The 24531-nt window shown below is 45.3% G+C and overlaps 1 protein-coding gene across 1 annotated transcript in view; it reads right to left on the bottom strand.

The window, feature by feature from the left end:
• The window catches only part of PAPPA (pappalysin 1), a 201265-nt gene that overhangs the window by 155185 nt on the left and 21549 nt on the right, over positions 1 to 24531 (bottom strand). The window contains exons 3-5 of the mRNA XM_019656847.1: positions 20545 to 20838; positions 14194 to 14386; positions 8285 to 8406 (exon numbers count right to left, since the gene is read on the bottom strand). Coding sequence (XP_019512392.1) covers positions 8285 to 8406; positions 14194 to 14386; positions 20545 to 20838 — 609 coding nt within the window. The remainder of the gene's footprint in view (positions 1 to 8284; positions 8407 to 14193; positions 14387 to 20544; positions 20839 to 24531) is intronic.

The raw sequence follows: 24531 nt of genomic DNA, 5'->3' as shown, positions 1-24531 counted from the left end.
TGTAGGCCTTGTGCCTAGGATGGAAAAAAGAAAGGGACAAATATTTGTCAAACGCCTAAGTCCCATAAACTTGTTTAACTCTTGCAAGAACTCATTTCAGAGGTGAGGGAATGTGGAGTGAAATGACCAGTCTCACAGCTTTAAATGTAAAAGGTCAGCATTAGAACTCTCCTTTGCCTCTTCCGGAAGTTCACAGTCTGTTTTCACTATTGGATGCCACTAAAATAAACTAGAATTCCTGTGGTACTGCCTTTGCGGTAACCTGTTTGGAATGACAGAAGCGTCAGAAACCTTCAACAAAGAGGAGGTGAGCACAGATAGCTTCTGCCCCTTGGGCTGAGGATTCTGGGAGGAAACTGTCTAGAACAATGAATGACAGAGCTGGAAGGCAGCCCTGGAGCCATCTTATCTCTCCTCCTCCCCTTCTCTACATGAGGTCATTCCATACCACTGAGCTTCTTCATGCTCTGTCCAATCTGCCTCAGGAAGGGGAGGGTTGGATGAAGAGAGGGAAGAAGGAAGGAGGGATTCTCCTACTCTTTCCTCAAGGAGAAAATGCCTAATCCCTCCCTATTTCAGACTGCAGTGACTTCTGAATTGTTTTTTGCTGAGATCATTAGTCCTGGACCCTCAGAGAGCTCTACTTTGCACTACTGAGAATAGTAATCAGGACTCAGCGCAGTGATTGGCTCTAGTTTGTTTAAGGGAGTCTATCAAGAGATATAGATGATGAGCTGGTGAGGGCAGGATGGAGGATTTCAAGTTGGCCTGTTTGCCACATTTGTTTTTTCCTTTAGCATCAGTGGTTGGTAGAGGGGTGGGGACACTGGGCATTTCAAAAGCAAAAAGGAAAAATCAATCTTTGTCTGAAAGGTTTTGTGGTGCTGTTACAGCATAACAGGGATCACCTCACCACCATATGGTAAGTAGGAAGTCATTTTGGGGTGGAAACGCTATTCCAGGGAAGGCTGTAAATGCCTCCAATGTCCTCGTATCCACCCAGCCAAGGGACAAGAGAGAACATACCAAGTGGAGATGGAGAAGAGAAGAAACAGGGGCACAAGGAAAATTCACAAAGATCTTTCAAGATATAACATATCAGAACAAGGAAAGATGGACGTAAGATTCCCTCCACCCCTCCTTGGCTAGATTCATTCATCCCTTGCAGCAAATGCTGGCTAGAGTCAACAAAAAATTTAAGTCAAAGGCACCAATAAGACTCCCCACCTAGACAGAAGCCTTTCTTGCCATCTACTCTCCACACCACTGAGTTCCTGATTCTCTTGACTTTGGGGGTTGTTGGCAAACATATTTCACTTATTCATTCAGTAAGCTTTACTGAGCACAGCATTTTAATACATATATGAAGAACACTCTGTAGCCATTAATTAATTCATCTCAGTGTCACCAACATCTTGCAGGATCTTTATTATTTTTGTCTCTATTTCGTAGCTCTGTTTCAGTCAATACCATCCAGCCTTTGCTTAATACAGTGTCTGGTCCAAAGACAATGCACATAGTGACTGCTCAGGAAATACGTGTTAAACAAAGCATCTTCTATCTTGTTAATATAAAGTTAAAAAAAGAAGTAGACGACTGGATTAAGAAACGATGGTACATTTACACAATGGAGTACTACTCAGCTATAAAGAAGAAGGCAATAGGACCATTTGCAACAATATGGATGGAACTAGAGAACATTATGCTAAGTCAAATAAGTCAGTCAGAGAAAGACAAATACCATATGATCTCACTTATATGTGGATTCTAAAAAACTGAATAAACGAGAAATCTAAACAGAAATAGTCTCAGAGACACAGAGGAAAAACTGATGATTGCTACATGGGGCAGGGGTGGGGATGAGGGAGAAGGGGAAGGGATGAGAAAATACAAATTGGTAACTACAATATGGCCTCAGGGATAGAAAAGACAGTCTGGGGAACATAATCAATAATGTTGTAAGTATTTTTAAGGGGGCCAGATGGACTCATGTCTTGTGAGGGAGACCACTTCATAGTCAGTGTAGAGGCCTGACCAACGCACTGTATTTCTGAAGCTGATGTTGAATAATATTGTATGTCAACTATAATTATATATACATATAGTCACCGGACATGGAGTAGAGAGTGGGAATGGAGTCAATGGAATTGTAATAGATAAGCATGATATCGGGGGTGGGAGGGCAGCAGATGAGGGGGGTTGTTACTTTGTGAGGGGTGAAAAGGATAACTATTGCATTGTTCTGTACACCTGAAACTAACAATAAAATTTAATAAATAAATAAATAAAAATAAAATTTGTTATCCAAACTGAAAAAATAAATAAATAAAAACAACTTGAAGGTATTTAAAAAAAAAAGGAGTTCATTCTCCATGGCATATTGGAGCCTGCTGCGTTCTGGTGAGTGCCAGGCGAACACGCCACCCCCTCCATGAGCTTTCTCCTGGAATTGGCAAGCAGTCGAGCAACGTTTCTCCCTTCCTTGGAGAAGACGACTGTCGGTGGTGGAAAGCCCCAGGACAGCGAAGATGACAAATCCGTTTGGCGCATGCTTCCTCCCTGGTTTCTTGTTAATCAGCAGAGGGACCAAATGCTCTCCGGAGGACAGGAAGGTGAGCCTGGTCATTGTGCCCAAGCAAGTCAACAGAAATAGAGATCTTAGCGAGGCTTGTGCTTGTCTAGAGTTTGTCAGAGACAAACTTTCAAGTGTACAAAAAGGAGCCTCAAGGGTTCCGGAGTCCAACCCATCACCAGAGCAGCCATCCCTTTAATAACACCAGGCTTCGTGACTTGACCATCCTCCACGTGCCAGGCACTGCGCCAAGCACGTTACATGCCTCAGGTCTTGTCCTACTGGCAATAAGTGTACGCTGCAGGTCTTAGGAAACTCATCTGAAAGAAGAGGGAGCTGAGACTCAGATGGTTAAGTAATTAATCCCCTGATGGGGAGTAGACTATTATGCGATACTGCTGGTCCAGGCAGCATGCCAGGTGTCGAAGCCATGAAAGTTGGGTAAAAATATCAGCTATACAGCTTCTTATTGTGTCACCTACTGCAATATTACCTCACAAGTTGCTGTAAAACTCAAATGGAATAAAATATTTAATAGATGCTCACACATCTATTGGCCCGGTTCTGAAAAGTAAGGAGGAAATAACAGGGCAAAGTTCAGGAAGAGCAGGCATTCCAAACAAAAAGAACAGTTGATGGAGACTGTGAGTGAAGAGGATGATGGCTGTGAGAACAATGTCAGAACAACAAGTGGTGAGGCTGGCAAACTAAGTGGAGCCCACATTATGAAGGGTCCTGTCTGTCCCTTTAAGGGAACTGAACTTTATATTGAGAGAGATAGGGAGCTACTGAAGAATTTTAACCAAACAAGTGAAAGTTGTCTTTTAGAAAAAAGCCCCACTGTTTAGGGGCACAGATACTATCCATCCAGTTGTCCACCCATCCATCTTTCCGTCCATCCATTCAAAGGATAACGATTGAATGCCTGGTTTGCGTCCAGAGCCGAGCCAGTCACCGAGAAAACAGGTTTTGTAAATACGTGATCTCTGCTCCTCATGGAGCTCCTGGGGTAGTGACCCAGTTAGGAGACAGCTATCCACTAATGCAGACAACTGTGGTTAGAGAAAGGGAACATCAGAGGAGAGAAGGAAACAGCCGAGTCTCTAAGGAGGAAAATGGACACAGCTGGCAAATCGATTTGACTGTGTGGTGGTGAGGCAGGGAGAAAGTCTGAAAATAGGAAAGAGAGGGCTGAAGAAAGGAAGGGAGGGAAGGAGGGAGAAAGAAAAGTGCAAAGGTACTGTTACTTCATTACTAATACATATCCTTTTATATATATGGTGACTAAATGAAAAGTTACGTGTTTATATAAGCTGTCGACTAGCAATGAGGCCATATATGTGTGTAAAATGTATTTATACATACTTATGTGGATTTAACTTTACATTTATGAAGATCTATACAGACATCCATTATACATCTATATGTATATACACTGTAGCTGTTGACACAAATATAGTTATAAAAACTTGGTGCCAAGTTTTTTGCAGATGCATACTTTAGCACACCTGAAATATTCTAGGCAAGAAAAAGGGGTAAAAGACTCACACAAATAAGAAAAAATGAAAACAGTTAGTGCCATGTGTTAATCTCTCATGGAAAACCCAACACTTATAATATATTCTATGCTTGCATAAGTGATCTTAATTGGGATTTGAGTGAGTCAGATCTCTCTATCTAATTACTGGGCTGCAAATGTATCATGCTATTGAATACCCCAGGAAAAAAATTATCTCTGAAATATAGTTTTTGCTAAAGAGACAGGAAAACAGGGTTTCTTTTTATTACACCCACTTTCTATGTACAAAGGCAAGGATTTCTGTGACTGTATTTTCCTGAAGTTCAGGGAATGGAGTTAATGAAACAGTGGATACTCAATCAACATTTTAAATGTTACATGAAGAATCTTCTATTTGTTAACCTTTTCACTGTGTTAACTGATTTCAAGTTTGTTCTCCACAATGTGTAAAAATCCACAGAAAATAATTATAGTATTTATAATACTTTTAAGTAAATACAGTTAAGGTGCTACATTGTATTACAATAAATGATTACTTCAAAGCATAAAAATTTCCTATTGTTGCTCATTCTTGAAAAACACCAACATATAGAACAATGTACATCTGCTTTCCTAACCTTCTTCTCTGGAACTCATTCGACTAGAGAGGAACGTTGCCGTGAAAATGTTAATATGGGGTCAAAAGAAAGAAGTGACAACTCCATAGAATATTGGAGCTGGAAAGGACATGCATTCTGTGGATAAGACGCTATCTTCAGAGAACCTAAGTGACTCCTTCACGAGCGCAGAGCACACTGATGGCCAGGCGGGAACCAAGATTCAGACCTCTTCACGGCCACCCCCCAGCCCTGCTCCCCCCCACCCCCATGCTCTTTCCGCAACCCCAAAGATACGTCTGGCATCGCTCATGGATTTGGGAGTTTTATGTTAGTTTGGGAAGTCCAAAAACTTAAACACGCAAAGATAAATAGGATGAAAATGAGTTGAGAAATAAATTGCAGAGTTTGGCTCATGGAAAAGTTTATTTCTTCAAGGATATTAAAAAGACTCTGAGCCAAACGGATCACAGAGCCTGTAATAGGATGCTCTAAAAAAAGAACAGTGTCTTTTCCTGGCCTGCATGGACTAAATTTACATATCCTGAAGGAAACCCCGGGGCTGCTGGGGTTCCTTGGAGGCCTGAGTCAGCTCAGGGAAACAGGGGGCTTGGCACTTCCAGCTGAACTCTTTTCGACATATCGCGTTTTAAGAGGGTCAGGGACAAACGAGGAACAGACTTAACCAATTGACAGTTGCGTTGGGTGGAGGTGTGGGGAGATGTCTGGAAATTATTTCATTCATACAAATGGTAGAATGAACCAAGAGGGTTTTAGTCAGAGAAGTTTCAGGGGAGCGTCTTGCTGACGCTACATCCCAAAGCTTTCTCAACGTCATTGACTTCTCTCTACTCTCACCATACCTCTCCTGGGTTGCTGCAATAGCCATGCCGCTGTTCCCTTTCCTCCAGCATGCTCCTCTCCCTCTCTCTTCTCCACAGAGTAACCCAAGCAATCTTTACAGCATGCATATCTCACCACAGCCCATGCCCTTGCCCAGGCACATGATGGCTCCTTGCTGCCCTCAGTGTAAACCCAAACCGTCCGTCATCTGGTCATTAGCTATCTCACCCAGTTTAACCTCTCCCCACTCCACACCTTGCTCATCATGCTCCAAATCCATGTCAGCCCTTCCAGCATTGTGGAAGAGCTTTGGTTTATGTGGGTTATGTGTATTAGTAGTTACAATATCATAAATTAAAACCCAGAAACTTTACAACACAAGAACACACAAGCATGTGTTCCATATGCTATCAGAGTAGCAATAACATCACATTCCATGTCGCTACTGGAAAGCGCTACTACTCTCGGGGGACAGTTAAGAGGGAGAAACATAAACGATGTCGTAGCATTATTATGGGAAGAATGTTAGACTCTGAGGATAACCGCATATGTCTCCAGGAACCTCGTAAGCCTCCAGATCACACGAAGAAAACCGATGCTCTGAGCATAGCAATATCTTTCACAGTCTCACATGCACCTTGCTGGCTGGTGTGGTGACCTTTCCCAGGAAGCCCGCGTCTCCAGTTCTGGGGGAAGTCTCCTTCCTCTGGGTCCCCCAGTGCTCTGTCCTATTAGCCCCGGCCTCATCAGGCCAGAGGGTGCATGCCAGCTTACTCCTCTGCCTCCCCTATCATGGTCAGCTCTGCCTTGCCCCCAACGCCCAGCACAGTGCCTGCCTGGCACACAGCTCCTGTGGTGGTCATAGGTGAGACTGGTTCATTCTCTGCAGGCACACAAAGGGTTCAGTAAGGGGTACACACTTTCTTCTGTGAGAGCCCCACATGGGTCAGGTTTGGGTGGAAAAGTAACAACTGCAGATTTCAGGAAGAACTTTCTAACAAATGGAGCTAGAAAAGGAAAGTCGAGGAGCTATATGAGCTGGTGCTAGAAGAGCCTCCGTGAGGGAGGGCGGAAGGGGGGGTCCTGCCCTGGGTGGGAACTGGAGCTGAATGACTCCCAGCATCCCTTCCAAGTCTGACGGCCTGTGATGCTGTGAGGATGAACTGAGGGCTTCTCCCAGGCATCCCTCTCACTTTACATTCCAGATGGGGTTGTTTAGAGTTCCCGAGATCGACTCTCGTTTTTATTTTAAGCGACTTGAGAAGATAAAATATAGTGTTGTCATTTTTTTCTCCATCACTTTCCTCTTTGATCCCACTGCCTTGCTTTACTCTATCTTTGGCTTTTTCTTTGCAATCTTCTTTCTAAAAAATACAGAGGAAAATGGAGGCATTCTCACTGACCCTCAATGAGGATTTGGATTCTGCTCCCTCTGACGGATTAGTGTGCCCACTCAGGGACTGTTGGCCTGAGCTGACCTGCACAGGAGCAAGAGGGACTGGGACGGGGACGCGGGGGCAGGGAGGCGGAGATGAGGCTGGGGTATGGGGGGGTGTTCTAAGTGTAAGTCTCTGAGGGCAAGAGAGGGCAAGATGGAAGACTGAGAAGAAAACATGGGGTCTCTCTCTGCTAGCCTGGCTTTCGGCACTATATCTGAGCTCTAAAGCAGGAGGCATTCCAGAAGGAAACTGCATAGGCAATAGCCCATGAGATTCTCAAGGCTCCAAACAGCCTTGCTCCAGGGACACAGTGCAACAAAGCACTGGGAAAAAGGCACTCTCTTAATTTCTACAGAAAAGAGGATCCAGCAGTGAAAGGTACCGTGAGGGAGCACAGAGACTGCCGGCCCCGGGAGGCCTGGGAGACTCCCCCGAGCAGGGGAGTTCTGCTCATGGGTGGAACCCACAAGAACAGAAATCATGAGATGTTTTCTTCAAGGGTCTTGTAGATACATGGATCCCACAAAAGAAGGGCACGTGGCAGACACTGAGAGGAAAAGTTATGACACATGTGAGAATGCCCTGGGTATTCCCAGCAAACACTGAAGAAGAATGAGACTACCAATGTCCTGAAGCCTCCAAATATGTGCATCGATTCTAAGATGACCTTGTTTGTGCTTACAGGCCGTCAGGGTCTGGCGGTATACACGTGCTGCGTCTTTATCAGGCGTGTGGCCTTAAGTACTTACTGAACATTTCAGTGCCTTTGTTTCCTGTATGGAAAGGATGCCATGCCTAGGCCAGGGCAGGTGCTCAAAAGACACGTGCTGAATGAATGCATGGACATTGGCCTTGATGTTGGGCAAAGGGTACAAACTTCCAGTTTTAAGATGAGTCACTTCTGAGGTTCTAATATGCAGCATGGTGACTACAGTTGACAATCCTGTATTGTTGCTAAGAGTATCTCTTAAATGTTCTCACCTCCCCCGCCCCCCCAAAAAAGTGGTGATTATGTGAGGTAATGGATGAGTTAACTAACCTTACTGTGGTAATTACTATGTAATATATACATGTATCAAATCATCATGTCATACACCTTAAATTTATACAATCTTATATGTCAATTATACCTCAATAAAGCTGGGGGGAAAAAAAGGCAAATATTTTAAATTTAAGAAATGCTGGCCTTGCAGGGCGCTCTTAAGATCAAATGAGATGGTATATGGGAGAGGCCACTGAAATCAGAAAACTTGGAGGCCTTGACAGAGTGGCTCTTTGCACATCCAACCTGTAAATGAGCTTCGGGCCGGCTTACCTTCTGCTTCCCTGGGACTCCAGTGTCCTGATGGGCCGCAGGGCATGGGGGAGGAGGCGTTGAAGGCGTACTGCACCAGGATTCTCCCTTCCAGGCAAAGGTCACATGCTGATCCCAATTCTCTAGGAGGCCAAGGAAAGAAGAAAGAAGCACCGACTTAGGAACAGTTGAATGAGCCTCTGACTTGGCGAGGCCAGAGGCAAGACAGCAGAGGACACACTATTGGATGCTATCCCCTTTCCTCCCTGTCTGTGCCAAAGCTTCCAGAATATGAAATCCCCCCTACCCCTCCTATTGCCCAGCACGAACCCTGTTTGGGCCTAAGTGGCTTCTGTGCTGATGGTGGATATACTCCATTAACTTCACAGAATCAACAGGCCAAAGACTTACTCACTACCTGCATAATCTTAACTTCATCAGCTAGCCAAAGCTCCATTGAGAATTTGATGTGTGCTTGTGAGAAAACTCTTTTGCCCCATTTGACCTCAAATCATATTCTTATATACTCATATTCATCAGGTACCTGCCATGTGCCAGGCACCATCCTGTGTTGTAGGTATTAAATAGAAAGAAGGCATGGTTCAGTTCCTTCATCTGAAAAGTGAGTGGGCTGAACTAGATGATGCCTAAAGAAGCTTCCAGCCTTGGCATTCTGGGGATGGAGAAGACACTCTTTGATGTAACAGTCAAAAGCAGCTTCCTTACCATGCCACCTAATTCCTTTCAGAAGCTTTCCAAGGGGCAAGCTAATCCCTCAAAGGGATCAGTCCCCAAAGTGGAATATTACAGCGGCTTCCCCTACTGTCTAGTGTCGTTTTTATCTGGATTCAATCTCCCTTTAGACTCTGGGATCCTGCTTGTTCTCCAGACTTGGCATATCTTTAGGAGGCAGTTGTCAGGAGAGGGGAAAGATGAGTGTGGACCTCAAACTGCAAACCTGAGCGACCTCTGCACAGAGGCTGCAAAGGGAAGAAAGATGTCAAGCAATGTGCCAGCCCGATCCATTATTTCTCAAAATGCAATGAGCCTGCTACTACCTCGTTCATCATTCCTAGAAGTAGTTCCACCCTTTGGCTACCTGCAGCAACATAATGGAGGAGCCGTCTCGCAAGCCTTAGGGCTTTCCTTTCACAGGGAAGCTCGGTAGCCCCTGGGGTCACATGGTAAGGAAGAGCACGCTTGTGAGCATCACAGTCTGCTGGTACTCCCCATTCCTCCTCCACACAGGGAGCTCATCCCCAAACCCAAACCTGAGCAAGTCATGCCCCTGCTTATCTTCTTATATGGTGGTCAACATGTGTACTTGTACTGGATAGATGGATGGATGGATGGATGGATGGATGGATGGATGGATGGATAGATGGATGGATGCATACCAGTCACTCAGACATGTTGCTAAGACTCATGACTAACCTAGTCTGGACCCTTAAATTGTAGATTTTATACCCTTAGCTTTATTATTATAAATATGAAACCATACATAGGTACAAATTTTGCAAGCACAGAAATATTCAGTGATAGGAGAATGATGACATAACCTAAGGTTAATCTGCTCAATCGAGTAGTAAGCAGTTATGACAAAAATATTTATAAAGATTATGCAATTTAATGGGAAATGTGTAAACTACAACATTAAGTGAAAAAGTCATATTCAGAACTGAATCTACAGCAGCATTTCAATGCTGTTCAAACAAGCTTAATGTGACAAAATATCACTGGCAGTAATTTATGGGTGGTGGAACATAGGAGGATCTCCCACCCCTGTTTTTATTCCCCTCGGTCTTCTGAATTTTCTATGTATTTTTGAATGTGCATGACTTACTCCTGGGCCAGCAAGAATAACTATTATACAAATATCCTTATAGGCGAGGAACAAGGAATGGAGAGACAGACTCCCAAGGCACCACTCTGTAGGGCAGAGCTTCATTACGATGACCACAATCCATGCGCAGCAGCTCTGAGTCACATGAGTGGCTTTATGATGACAATGAGATTACAAATGCCCTAGGATGGAATCAGGGACTACACTGACCTGAACAGCCATTGAGTCTTTCTTTCTATTGCTTTCGATGCTTTAGATGTGTGTATGGATTATACACATACAGTCACCTGCATGGCACTGAGTTCTTGGCACATCCTAGGCTCCCAATCAATACTTTGGTGAGTGAATAAACCACCATGCCTGATAGTAAATAGGTCCTGTATGCACAGAGCTCCACAAAGTATATTCCCTCACATTCATTGATTCACATGTCCATTCATTGTTTCATCTAGTCATTCACTGCAGAGTCATTGAACAGCCTCTGGTTGCTAGTGCTGTACAAGTACTAGACACGGATAATCCAAGGGTATCTTTGATGTGATGATCCCACTTTACAGATTAGGAAACTAAGGTTCACAAGTACAAAGTAATCATCCCAAGGCCATAGCTTGGGAAGTCAGAGAGTAAATCTGGGCTTTAGCAAAATCAGGCAGTGTCCCACATATCTAGAGAGTGTATATATGTGTTTCTTACCTTTGGTATTTATTTGAATGTTATAGGTACCTGTATCTACACAGTCAGACATGTGAACATACACACGTACATGTGTGCGTGCGCACGCACACACACACACAATCATAGAAATACAGGATAGTACTGAAACAGTCCTTCCGTCTTATCCAGTATCATGAGAGTCAGTGCTTAAGCCCCAAGTCTATGCTGTCCAATATGGTACCAAATGTTACATGCATGTGGCTATTTAAATTTAAATTAATTAAAATTAAATAAATTTAGCAACCTATTTTCTGAGTCACACTCATCACATTTCAAGTGCTCCACAGCCACAGTTGGCTAACTAACGGCCACAACATCGGATGGTGCAGATAGAGAACATTTCCATTATTGCAGGACGTCCTAACGGGCAGTGATTCTCTAAGAGGCCCACTGTGTATCATGAATTACCTTCTCTTCTATGACTCTAGAATGGTATTAGTTATGTACCACGCTTGGGAGAATTAAGAAAATGGTTATTCCAGTAGTGTTCTGTGTTATGAGATTTGGGTGAAGAACCTCAGCTGAGAAAGGCTAGAACTCTGGCTTCCAGATCGGAACACCGGCTGAGGAAGAGGGGAACAAATGGGGCCTCACAGACTTCAGACCCAGGTCTCCGGGTTCCCAGTCCAGCGCTCTTTCCAATGCATCGCAGCCCGCCATTCAGAAAACTGAAATCATCCAATCAACACATGTTTGCAAGGCAGATAAAAATAAAGGAGTTCGGAAAGCTGAGGGTGGCCTTGAATTATTTATCCAGTTGCCCATGTGTGAGGACACAGGCTGTGGGAGGATCTGAATGTGTTTTTCTAAGGAAAACCCTTGTAGTCCCTTAGACCACAGATGTGAGGAACAGCAGGAGGACATGAGGATGGCCAGGGGCAAGAGGTTGGCATTGATGGATGTAGTGGAAAACACCAGAGATTTTGCAAAGTAAGACCATTTTCAAGTAGCTCAACAGCCCTGGAAAACATGGCACAAGACGGGAGCTAATATCTTTTGAACATAGCGTGTGTGCACAAGGCATCTCACAGATGTCATCATGTTGAATTCCCCACAAAAGCCAGGTGAAGTGGGCATGGTTAGCACCTTTTTATGGAAGACAATGAGGGTCAGAGAAGGTCAGAGAGGGGAGGTGGCTTGCCCACGGTCCTAGAGACTTGGAGTGGTGAAGCTGAGAACGGGACACAGGCAACCTGACATCAAAGCGTGTGCACTTTGAACTAAGCCAATATGCAGGAGTATGAACTCTGTGTGTACGGGAGAGTGCTATACACAGTTCCGCTTCTTTACAACAAGTTATTGAACTTGTGGACTGACTTCCTTTCGCCATAGCCTATGGTCTACGTAGCTGTTAACCCTAATTAGACATGTTTCTAAAATGTCAGTTTTAATTTAACATATGATAACTCCGTTATGAAACCGTAGACTGAACAGAATAGCTATTGTATGAGCCTCAAGTACCAACTGACTATAGGTTATTAAAAACATATTGATTGAAGCTGAGGGCACTATGTAATAGAGACATATCTCATTACACAAGAATTAACCCTCCAATAGGTTCCCAACAATCAGATGGTATTTATTTAATGGACAATAACTGCTTTATGAAATACAAATTGAATACATACACAGGAAGCTTCATTTACAAAACTTCCATTTTTAAGTGGAATCGAGGCCAAGGCTTGACCAAAAGTCTGATCCTTCTCATTGCCACAGAAAAAATAAATAAATCTACAGGCTGCTGGAAAGCCTGCTCTGAAGTGTCACATGAGGTTTCCCAAACCCAGCTCTGAGCTCCCAGTGAGGGCAGCTGGGGCAGGGGCAGGGGGGTTTCTACAGAGGGCCTAGGGGGTGCATTTCCTTCCCTGCGATCACATTCCCCCAGCTGCCGAATGAAGGTTCTAGATTCAGGGACTGATGGTAGAATGGAAAATTAGAGCCCAAATTTAATATGGTGCCATGATCTAATATATTTTAACTCACTCACACACACACACACACACACACACACACACACTCCTTCACAATTCAAGTTTGGGAAGCACTTACTGAAAACACATGGGAGTCTGAGACTAGACACTGCAAACTGTGAGTTGCAGCTCAGCTCCCACAACCTTCTATGGGCTCTGGGTCAAATCCCTCGGCCTCTTGGAGCTGCAGTTCCCTCCTTATCTGGCAAAGGAAGATGGCCCCTCATTTATAGTTACTGGAAAGGTTATATGAGAGTCTGTATATAAAGCATTTAGTACAGAATCCAGCACCGAGTCAGCACTCAATAAGTGGCAGCAACCGCAACCATCGAGTAATATCAAGTCATGATTAGCTGGTTATTATTTTCAGCATCATCAATGTTATTGCATCATTTGTGGATAAAGAGGGCCGCCGGGGGGGCTGGGTGTGGTGGGGTGGGGGGGTTAATATACTAATCTGTCCTAAATTATAGCTAAGTTCCAATAGAGATGTCAACATTTTAGTCTATTTTCAGGACTCTTTACTTTACATTTTATTATCTTTTTTAGGTAATTTTTATAAGAGTTTATTTGAGCTGAACTGATAATATATGTCGGGGAGCAAGATCTCAACTGCTCTCCGTTTCCATGGCCCTTTAAAACCTGGTTCCTTCAAAGCTTGAGCTCTGCAGGGCCCTCGGTGCTGAAAGTCCCCACAAGAGACTATCTGATTCAGGTCTCCGACTCAGGCCACTGAGGCATCATGAGACCCACTTTTCAGGGGAGAAGAATAGCCTCAAGGAGGGAAAGTGACTTGCCCAAGGCCACACAGCTAGTACCTGACTGATCGGAGAGCAGAACTGAGGTATTTTGTGCCTCAGTTTCTCACTCCCTGGTCTTCTAAAAATTCTGCCTTTCATTCAACAAAGAAACATTGGTCACAGTTAAAGATTCTAATTATATACTATATACCATATGTAATATACATATATATATATATATGTATATATGTATATATATCCCTACACACATATACACCTTCATATATAATATTTCTGTGAAAGCGTTTGCCAATTTCAAGTCCTGAGCTCATGGAGACCAGACCAGTATCTCCATCCCAGAGGAAGCTCTGGAAAAAAGAAGTTTCCAGATTTTTAATAATAAATTCAAGCTCAACAGGCATTCACTGAAAATATGTTTTATTACTTGTTAATGTCTGTTAGTTGTCATTCATTTGTTCCCTGACCTCCACATGTATAATGGTCCTCTACCGGCCTGTCACTGGGCTAGGTGGTGGGGATCCCCATTAAACAAGGGCAAGGACAAAAAACACAGCAAAATCCCCAAGTTTCACATCCCTTCCAAGTTTTCCTTTCTTGGCAGGAGAGAGAAGGGGGAACCAACACTGCACAGACCACACTCACCTTTCAAAGAAGTGCCCATCGATGGGTGGGAACCACTCCAGCGTCACGGAGTCGGTTGTGTGGCCCACAATCTGGGGGGCGAGGGCGACAGGCGCCGGCTTCTTGGAGGGCTGCCAGCCCTGGTACACCAGGTCCAGGTAACAGTGCATTCTGGCGACTTGATTGGGCGTGAAGGAGTCCGTGCAGTCGTCATCTGCAAGCGGGCAGAGGGAGAGATAAGAACCTGGCTGCACGGGCAGACATGCAAGAGAAGGATGATGTCTCCTGGCGGCTGGAGGGCCAGCACTCCAGCCCTTGCCAACTCAGAGCTGGCCTCTTCCAGTGCTCAAGAGTTAATGGTCTGTGAACAAATTAGTGTAGTCATCACTTCTGGAGACAGGTGAGCGGGAACAGGAGGAACGGGAGGGTGGACGGAACTGAAACAGTATGTCTGAGGCTGGAGAGGGAACAGCCCAGAGGTCATGGCTAAGGACAAGGGCACGATAAGCTGCATTCCATGAGCCCCCAAATCTACTGGTCAGTAAGTCACGCATTCTCTTATCTGTTCCCTCCCTCACTACTGGTTCACTATTTCTCATGCATTCATTCACTTACTCATTCCCTTGTTCTTTTATGCGTTCACTTGTTCATCCATTCCTTCTCACTCATTCATCCACTCATTCATTAATTCTACTATGTACCAATGCCGTGATATTGTCCTTCAATCACACCTTCTGAGCATCTGTTACATATCCTCTGCTCCGTGCCACGGGCCACAGAAAGGGGAAGCTTAAAACATCCCTGCCCTTGAGGAGCTACCTGTCTAGATTTCACACGAAGGTCAGTTTATTGTATGAGTCAAGGTTGTGATAAGGTTGTTCAAGTTCATGATGCCGACCACGGATGAACAGAAAAAGGCAGCATGTTGGAAGGAGAGACTTCTGCAGGAGGTATTTGAGGTCAGCCAGGCTGCATGGCTAAGGCTGCGAAAGAAGGCTGAGGGACTGTAGGAGATGGAGCTACGAGACTGCAGAGGCAGGGGGTCCTATGCCGTGAGCGCAGACCCAAGAGTCAGGCAGAGCTAGTGACCATCCAGGCTCAGTGTCCACGCTGGGAACACGAGGGCAAACACAACCTTCACACAGCACTGACACTGGGATGTCTGCCGTGTGCTCGGTATGAGCCAGGCATGGTGCCCTGTGCTTTGGGCACATTTAATTTTCCCACTGGTTTTGGGATAAATACTATGGGTTTCTCCATTTTACAAGGAGGAATTTGAGGCTGAGAGAGATCAAGCAACTTTTTTAAGATCACAGAGCTAGGGACAAATCTGAGATCCGAACCCCAGCAGTCTTGACTCCAAGGCCAGGCTTCTAATCAACATGAGAACTTCTTCCCGAACATGAATGAGACTTTGTGTGGGTCAAGCACCATGCAGGTGCTTGATAAATAAGAGTTGAGCCTGAGTCTGAGGGGGCTGCAATACAATCTCTTAAATGCCTTTGGATGGAATGACCTTCAATTCTATGCCCTCTTTTCTAAGATGGGGACTGAAAGCAGTGACCCAAGACTCAGCCCCCAAGGAAGAAGCTTGCCTCCCCTCTCTTCCTTCAACAGCTTTATTCAGCTGCCCCAGGGGCAGCACAAGGCACTGTTTTGGCTTGCTTTCCGAAAACACCGCTTCCCAGAGGTGTCCGCCTGCTCGGGGTTTCTGCAGCTGGGCCCCAGACGGAGGAGCACGGGGCTCGCCAGATCTTAAAATAAACCCACCACTGGGAATCCTACAGCATAAACTCACTTCCCCTTATCAAACAAACAGAAAATAAGTTTGGGCAGGTGCGGGGCAGTTGGACGTGACCTTGAGAGTCCAGCGTGGGGAAGGGACAGGGGTGCGAGGAGGTTATACACAGAAGCTGCCTCTGATCCCCTTACTGCTTTGACAGCCTCCTTCCCAGCACCCTGGGGAAGTCTTTCCTACATCTGAAGGCAGCAGAAGGGCCTGACGTCCATTAGCAAGCTCTGTATAAAAGAACGACTAGCATAATCCTCTCTCAAGCTCCAATGCCGCCTTGGATACCAAACATTCTATGGCTCCCCATTGCCTAGAGAGTAGAGTTCAAACGTCTCGGTCTGAGAAGAGCCAGGTCATCGGGTACATTTTTCTTTGTTACTGTGAACTCTGCCCTTCATCCTGGGAGCCTTGGAAAAGGCACTGGATAGGCTAGAGGCAGGAGAAGGGCGTGACGGCTACGAAGCATGGTTATGTAGTAAGATTAGTGCATGCAGGACCTGGAGTCAAGTGGGCAAGTAACTTCACACCCTCAGTGCCTCATTTTCCCATCTGTAAAGTGGAGATGGTGACGATAAGGGTGCTTGTCTCAGAACATGGCTGAAGGAGAAGGGGACTGGAGCACCAGGAGCTATGATAAATGCTCAGCAAATGCTTACTGCCACAGGCAACTGCTGACCCCCAACAGCCTCAGTTTCACCCATTGTAAAATAGGGAATTACCAACCACGTCACCTGCCTCCTAAAGCTGGTGGGAGCATTTAACAAGCAAACCCATATCTGGTGCATGGATAACTGAGTTGCTCTTCGCAAAAGTCCCTGCCTTTTTGTTGTTTTAAAAAATAATGATGACAATAACAGTAATAACAGTAAGAGATGATGAAAGTTATAGGTATTCGTTGGAGAACACTTTTAATATAGCAAAACAGGTTACAAAGAAATAAATATTACCTTGAACTCATGACCTAGAGGTAATCCATTACTATTTAGTATATTAGGTATACGAATGTGTACAGGAATATGGATATGAATATGCATAATTCTCATCACAAACATACACACACACGCTCGCCTGTCTTACACTATACATAACATTCTGTGACTGTCTTCACATTAAATAGCTAACAAATGACCCCACCAATTGTCACTGATTGTGATCTAATGATGATACCAAGGAGCGTTCTAAGCCCTTCACCTGTACAATGACACCTACTATCACACAGGGTAAGTGTGATTATTCTCCATGGTATCGATGACATAACTGAGGCTCAGGGAGAAGTAAATTGCTTGGGTCAAAGGCATGGAGGGCTCAAGCCCAAGCTTCCTGCCCTGAACCACTGCATCACGCTACTGCCCTGTCTGTGCCCCTCAATCGTCTTTCACATCATCTATAGTGACCACATATGTGGCAGCATACAGATTTCAGCGATCCATTCCCTTTGGACTTGGAAACAGTTGCTCATTTTTTACACATATAAGCATTTTTCTTCTATGCCTGGGAGATAGCAAGTGCCTAATTAATATTTGGAGAATAAACCTTGGTAAGAACACTCGTATGACTAAATCTTTAAATGCATTAACTCACTTATTTCCGTAGGATACAGTCCTTAGAAATAGGGCTGCTGTGTCAAAGCGCGTGTACCTATGAAGAAGCCCTGACACTCATGAAGATGGTAACAAGACTGGAGAAGGCCTGGTTGCCACACTCGAGGAGGCCCTGACTCTTGGTGAGCCCCCTGTGGCCTATTATCTTCAGGAAGTAGAGTCCAGGCTGTTGCCCAGGGCTTATCCAGCAGCTCAACATGACCACACTCTCCTATTGTTCAACTAGGCCTGCCCCCATCACCTCCCTGGTGCCTGCTTGGTCTGAGCACTTGGGACCCTCTTAACCTCCCCGAGTTTCAGAAGGGGCGTCAAATAATTATTGATTCATAACATACGCTGTGCAGTAAGAAAGGTTCGTCTTGGTTTTGCTGTGTGACCCTGGGCAAGCTATTTAAGGTCCCTAAACCACACTTTCTGCATCTGTAAAACGGGCGCAATAACAATAGCAGCGACCTCACCGGGTTATTTTGAGGATTCTCTGAGACAAACCTATGAAGTGTTTCACACAGTGCCTGGCATATCAGAGGCACTCAGTAATTACTGGAGACCAGCACTGACCCATACGGGAGCCACCAGCCATGTGTGGTCGCTTCAATTTAAATTCATTAAAATTACTTAAGACTAACAACGCAGTTCTTCAGTCTCACTAGCCGTCTTTATATATATAAAGGGCTCCATGGCTAGCATCCTGGGCAGCAGACCCAGAACACGTCCATCTTTGCAGAAAGTTCTACTGGACAGCACTGCCCTAGACGCTTTACCCAGCGGGCGACCAGGCCTGAGGAAGAAGCTCCCAAGAAGGAAGGCACTCCAAGCGGTTGACCCGGCGAGGCCTCCGCCCTCTCGTCTTCCCTGCACAGCCCCTGTGCCTCGCTCTCCCCAGTCCTGAGAACCCGGCCCTGTTCTGTATTTTGAATTTCATCCAGCTGCTTTTGTCACCTCATCTATCAGAGATCCTAAGGAAAACAAACATTTCAAAGCTCGTGGTCGCCTTGAATATGCTTTTGCGGGTGTAAGTTTGTTATCGTAGCTCAGTGAATTAGTTCTGCTGTTAATGGGTCACTGAGCTGAGGGGTTCCTTTAAAAAAACAACAGTAAATCAATCACCCTTTAGATCTGTACAAAGGGGAACCAAAAAAAAAAAAGATTTAGTTTATGGGGGTCTGGTAGCTAGTGGCAGCTCCTAAGCCCCTAAGAGGCCGGCAAACTTCCAAACTCATGTTATTGTTTCTTTTCCATGTGCGTCGAGCTGGCCAAGGAAAGGTGCTACAGAAATAGAACGTAAGCAGGGCTGTGTGAGGGGACGGGGCACCGGATGTGGGGTGTCGGCTTGGCTGGGAATGGGAGCCCAGTGGGAATCTGCTTTTGAGGAAATACCCAGCCCGTGGGTCTTTTTAAGAGACCCAAACCTAAAGACTCTTTATGGGGCTGGGGTGGGTTACTGACACTTAGAGAGAACTTAGGTTTGGACTACATGAGCCTGAGGCCCCCAAAGGTCATTAGCCCAAACGGGAAAGCAGGAAGGCCCTTTGGGGAGCATCTAATTCATTGGGTTTTCATAGTAAAATCATCTCCCCACACACAATCTGAAGCAAAACTCCAACACAAATGAAAAACAGTTGGAAGGGGGGCACCCCTGGTTCAAGCAGATATGGAGGCCCACTCAGGGCAGTTCCCTGAGGCACCCTGGTGGAGCAGAGTGCCAAAGCCACCCAGGCTGCTCCATTTCCCACTCACCCATCGTCCACTTCCCTTTTGAAGAGTGGCGCAATTGTGGAAAAGAAAAAACAAACTGCTTCGAGTCCGATATGTACCCTGGGGCAAATGACATCAGTGGTCTCAGTACTGTCATCTGTACAATGGGGACAGTTCCTACTCCAGAGGTTTGGGGTGAGAATTAAATGAGACAGTGTGTGTTCAAGTCCTTGATGGACAATAAACTTTTATATAAGTAGAAATACGATTATTGATAAGAATCCATTTTATAGACCTGTAAGGAGAGCATTTACTCCTTTTTGTACCTCCATGCTTTTCTTCCAAACAAGTATTTATTAAGCCGGAAGGCCCCATTCTAGGTGCTAGAGATACAGTGATGTATTAAAGGTAATCTCTGCCTTCACAGGACTCGCTTGTTCTGGTGGGCAGGGACACCTAGACTGAATAATAGAGTTTGTGCTGGGTTCCCATATGCAGTTCTGTAGATCTTATGCAAGGGCTCTCAGCTTAAGGGGTCAATGGTGAGGGCGTGACTGCCCCGAGAGAGGGGGTATCTTGTTCTAATTTGCCAAAGATGAGGGTTAGAAGTGGCCTTGATACATGCTAAAAGGAAATGCAGGGCATCCTAGAACCCAAAGAATGAGTCCTTAATACTGTTATTGATGGTATATTAAAAAAGGGGCTTTGATAAGATATATGCAGTTAGGAAAAGGACATATGAATCTCATGTAATAATTGTGTATTTGCAAAACCAAAAGCATTCTAAGTTTTTTGGTTTTTGTTTTTGTTGTTTGGTTTTTTGTTTGTTTTTTTGGTAATAAAACAGTAAAGGAGGGCGTGAGAGTTTCATGCTTAAAAAAAAGTTTGAACCACCGCTGGCAGAGAAAAATACAGATGTGCAACTAGGAGAAACCTAGGAGGTAGAGTCCAAAGAGTCCATTTTCTTGAGAAAAGAGAGGGATACTATAGACTGAAAGACATTAGGTGACCTAGTGGACAGAGGCAGGCTTTCTGCTCAGGTTTCCTGGCATTGGTTCTGGTCAGCTTCCCACTGTGTGTCTTTCTGAGGAGATTTCAGATGCAACCTCCTCCTTGTCCCCTAAGGGTGTCATGGAAGGAACAGTATCCTGATTGTTTGGGGTGAGGAATTGTTGGGAACAATTCTTAGCAAAGGTAAGCAGCTTGCTCAGAGTTATTCTGAGCCAGGACCGGAGCCCATGCCGACACCCGGCCCCGCACACCTGGCAGAGGGTAGGGCCCTACCTGCGTAGCTCATGAAGTTGTTGTAAGGAGTGTTGAAGAAGTTATGAAAGCCACAGGTGTCGTTTCCTGGGCCTGGGTCACCGCAGGACTTGTGTTTTGGGGCCGGGTTGGTGTCACTGCAGAGGTCTCCAGTCTCAAAAGAGGGCTCGGTTTCCATACAGGGGTCACTGCAAGACTGGATTTCCGAGATGCCTCGGAAGATGTGATAGAGGCCCAGGCTGTGCCCGATCTCATGGATCATGGTGTGGGTGTGCCCAGGAATGCCATAAAACGATGGGTTCAAGACAATGCCACCTGCAAGGAAAAAGCCAGAGCATTAGACAAACCGGATGCTTCGCTTACTGGTGCAGGAATCTCCCAACGGATAGGGTGCTGTCCAAAGGAACCACAGGATTCTCCACCCCATGACTCCACTGCCCTGGGAGCTGCTAGGACTTGTCATACAAATCATTGATGGCATAGGAAGGAGTCTCAAAAGTCATTTTGTGCAGTTCCTTCACTTTTCAGATAAAAAAGCCAAGGCCTAAAGAAGTGAGACAACATACCCAACGTGATGCCAAACAACTTAAAAGAGGTGGTGTGATTAGAACCTAAGGACTTTGGTTTCTAGGCTGGTAGACACTTTTGCTGCAGCGTCTTCCTCAGAAAGTCACACCCAGGCTTATAAACATCCGACATGCGCTTTTGTTGAAATGAAGCCCCTCACGGTTCAGACACTTTGGTCTCAGTTCTCAGTTTGCCTTCATTACCCTGTGACGTGGAGCAAGCCAATTCCTACCTCTGAACCCCATTTCATCATCTCTCTACTCTGTGGGCATGAAACACACAGGAAGGCCGGCGCCATGTTGTGCTCACCATTATTATAACAGTGATCGTAACAGGCAACATTTCTGAAGCACTTGCTACATCTCTTCAGGCCCGTGCTGAGGGCTTCTTGTGTATACTCACACTTCATCATTCACAACCCAATGAGACAGGCACTGATTCACACAGAGGTGAAGGAACTGGCCTACGATCAAGAGTTAGTCAAGTGTGGAGCTGAAAGTTGGACCAAGGTCCTTGGGTTCCACAGCCAGGGCTCTTAAGCTAGGTCTACTGTAAATGCCTATCACAGGGCCGGCAACAAGGCCTCTCAATAAACCTGTGTTGAATATTTGCTGAATGCTGACCCAACAAAATAAGTGTGACCAGGTTTAGTCACACGTGAGGAGCTAGCATAGCACCTGACATACTGTCTAACTACTCACCACCCTACGTGTGGCTCGAGAACAAGCAGCGTGCTCATCACCTGGAAGGTGATTAGAAACGCAGAAGCTCAGGCCTCATCCAAGATCTATGGAATCCGAATCTGCATTATAACAAGAGCCCCAGGTGACCCGTCTGCATGTTCCAGTTTGAGAAGCAATGGTCTACACCGCATGCCCTAGAAGATTGAGCATGGCTTTGCTTAGGGAGACAAATGGAATGGATCGCAGCAGAATCAATGGATAGCACTGTTCCATGCTCATTTTGGGCATTGGAGAAATACATATAGGCTAGCAGAGAGATATTTAAACTTTAAAATCTAAGTGTATCTAAGGGAAACTTAAAACTCAGGTCTGAGCTCCCTGTAAGTTAGTAACTTGAAGTGCAGAGCAGTGTCTTATAAAAGAATGGGAGGGAGGCAGAGCCTTGTTGATTTGTCCCGGCAAGCCTGGAGTGGGCGAGGGGAGAGTTTGATCTTGGACTGAACCGCTGGGAGGGTGAGCTCGCTCAGGCATGGGGCTCACGGAATCGACTAATTCTGAACTGCTCAGAGCCTTCTAGCACAAAGATAAAGACGTATGAGAAGGGGTGTGTGGGGGGGGGCGGGGGGGAGAAGGGGCAGGCAGAGTCAGGGAGGAAGAGAAATTGAGACAGGAAATCTCTCTCAATTAGTTTCTGTCACTCATAATAGGAAATACAATCTCCTTCCCACCCGATTTTTTCCAGGGATCATGGTGCAACAGCAGGAGAAGAGTGTAACTATATATGGTTCTAACAAATTGGGTTTGATTGGGGCTACTGCAGAGAAATAGCTTATGATCAATATCTCAGAGTGGGGAGGTGGCAGCCTGAAAGCCAGCTGGAGTTAGCCTGACATGGGTTCCAATCCTCCATCTGCTGTGTGATCTTGGGAAAGTGACTTTGCATCTCTGGTGAGCTCTCACATCAACAGCAACAATAGTGCCAGTGATGCTCTGTCTTCATGAAGCTGTGACATTGAGGTATTGTGAGGGGACCCCACAAGTATTTACAGGGACAATGACAGGATTGCAGGCTTCACGTCCAGGCCGGCTCTGTTTGCTTTACCTCATTCCCTCCCAACTCACCCCTTTTCACAGAGCAAGAGCAGAGAGCCCTGAGTCCTGTTTCATTGCTTCTCTTAAAAGGTGAAATAGCTTCAGCCTGACATCATCCTGAAATACTATAACATGCCATGGATTTATAGCCTTCTGTATTCCTGGTCCTGAGCCAGTCTCTGAAATTCATGGAATTATCAGGAGTATTTTTCTCTAACGTTAGAAGCCTGCTGTTCAACTCCTCTAAGACTCTGATCATGGCCTTTTTGGTGGCTTTGCCAACAGGACAAAACTTCAGCCCTGAGAAGGGTCCACGGAGGCCATCTCGTCGAACCTGTTCATCTAAAATCTGAGGAAATTGAGACCTGGGGAAGGAAAGAGACTTGCCTAAGGTCCTACTAAATCATGTCACAGCTGAGAACAACCATGGCTTTTGGCTCTGTACTGGCAGGATTCCCACAGGTAACCCTAGGCACGTGACACGAGCTGATCATCTTAAAAGTTTGCTGAGGTTGCACGCTCTCTTCTGCCAAACCCATCTGCCTGTGTCTGTCTGTCTACCTGTTGACCTGTCCATCATTAATCTCAGGGTTTCTCAACTTCAACACTATTGACATTTTGGACAAGATGAGTCTTTCTTGAGGATATTGTGGGAGATTTAGCAGCATCACTGGCCTCTACCCACTAGATGCCAGTAGCATACCCCCATTTGTAACAAAAAATATCTCTAGACATTGCCAAATGTCTCCTAGGAGGTAAAATCCCCCCAGGTGAGAAGCACTACATATTTATCGTTACATCTCTCTCTGCTCACACACACACACACACACACACACACACACACACACACACACACACACAAACACACACACACACACACATCAGTTTCGTTCTCTTAAAAACAACTGGGAAAGAGAGCAGTGTACAGAGGACTAAGTCTGGAGTTTGATTTAGCACAACTTCATCATTTGAAAGGGCAAAATTCCACATCTCCAAAATATGGGAAGTTTAGCGCCGCTATTGTACTCTGGGCCTATCACTGGGAGACCAGGCAGGCCTGAGGAAACACCCAGCGCTGTGACTATGCTGAGCGCTAACATTCTCAGATGAAGACGCTCACTGAGTCATCACTCTTCATTGGTGTAAATAATGGGAACATCCCGTCCAAGGGAAAATGTTTAAATAAACGCTAGTGCCCTCACTCCATGGAATATTATGTGGCCATTACAAATCTCGCCTTTAGAGAGATGGAAACGAACCAGAAAGACAGGCTTTTCTCTTGTGACGTCAAGTGAAAAAAGTTGAACGGGAAGTAATTATGAAGACAGCCGCAACATGGAAAAAGGTAGGCAGCATACTATTAAGTGAGAACAAGAACACAAACATGCACGTATGCTAGGATTCCAAATATGCACAAGTTGAAAAACGCTTGTCTACATAGAGACGGGTCCTGGAAGGAAGCAAGGAAAAATAAAAATTGAACAACTACAATGTCTGCTTGCTGGGCCCAGTTCAGAAACCACTGTCATGTCTGACCTTGGTGACTGGTTTGTATAAATATATGTCTGGTTTATGGATATGCATAATTTGAATGTAAGAAGAGTTCCTGATGTTGTCGCTGGGTAGGACATGGAGGAACAAGGAGCTTTTACAAATTCACTTTCTC

This window comes from Hipposideros armiger, unplaced genomic scaffold, assembly GCF_001890085.2.
Source record: "Hipposideros armiger isolate ML-2016 unplaced genomic scaffold, ASM189008v1 scaffold_267, whole genome shotgun sequence".
In the NCBI taxonomy this organism is placed as follows: Eukaryota; Metazoa; Chordata; class Mammalia; order Chiroptera; family Hipposideridae; genus Hipposideros; species Hipposideros armiger.
The sequence above is the reverse complement of the archived record's forward strand: the minus strand, read 5'-3'. Positions and strand labels throughout refer to the sequence as shown.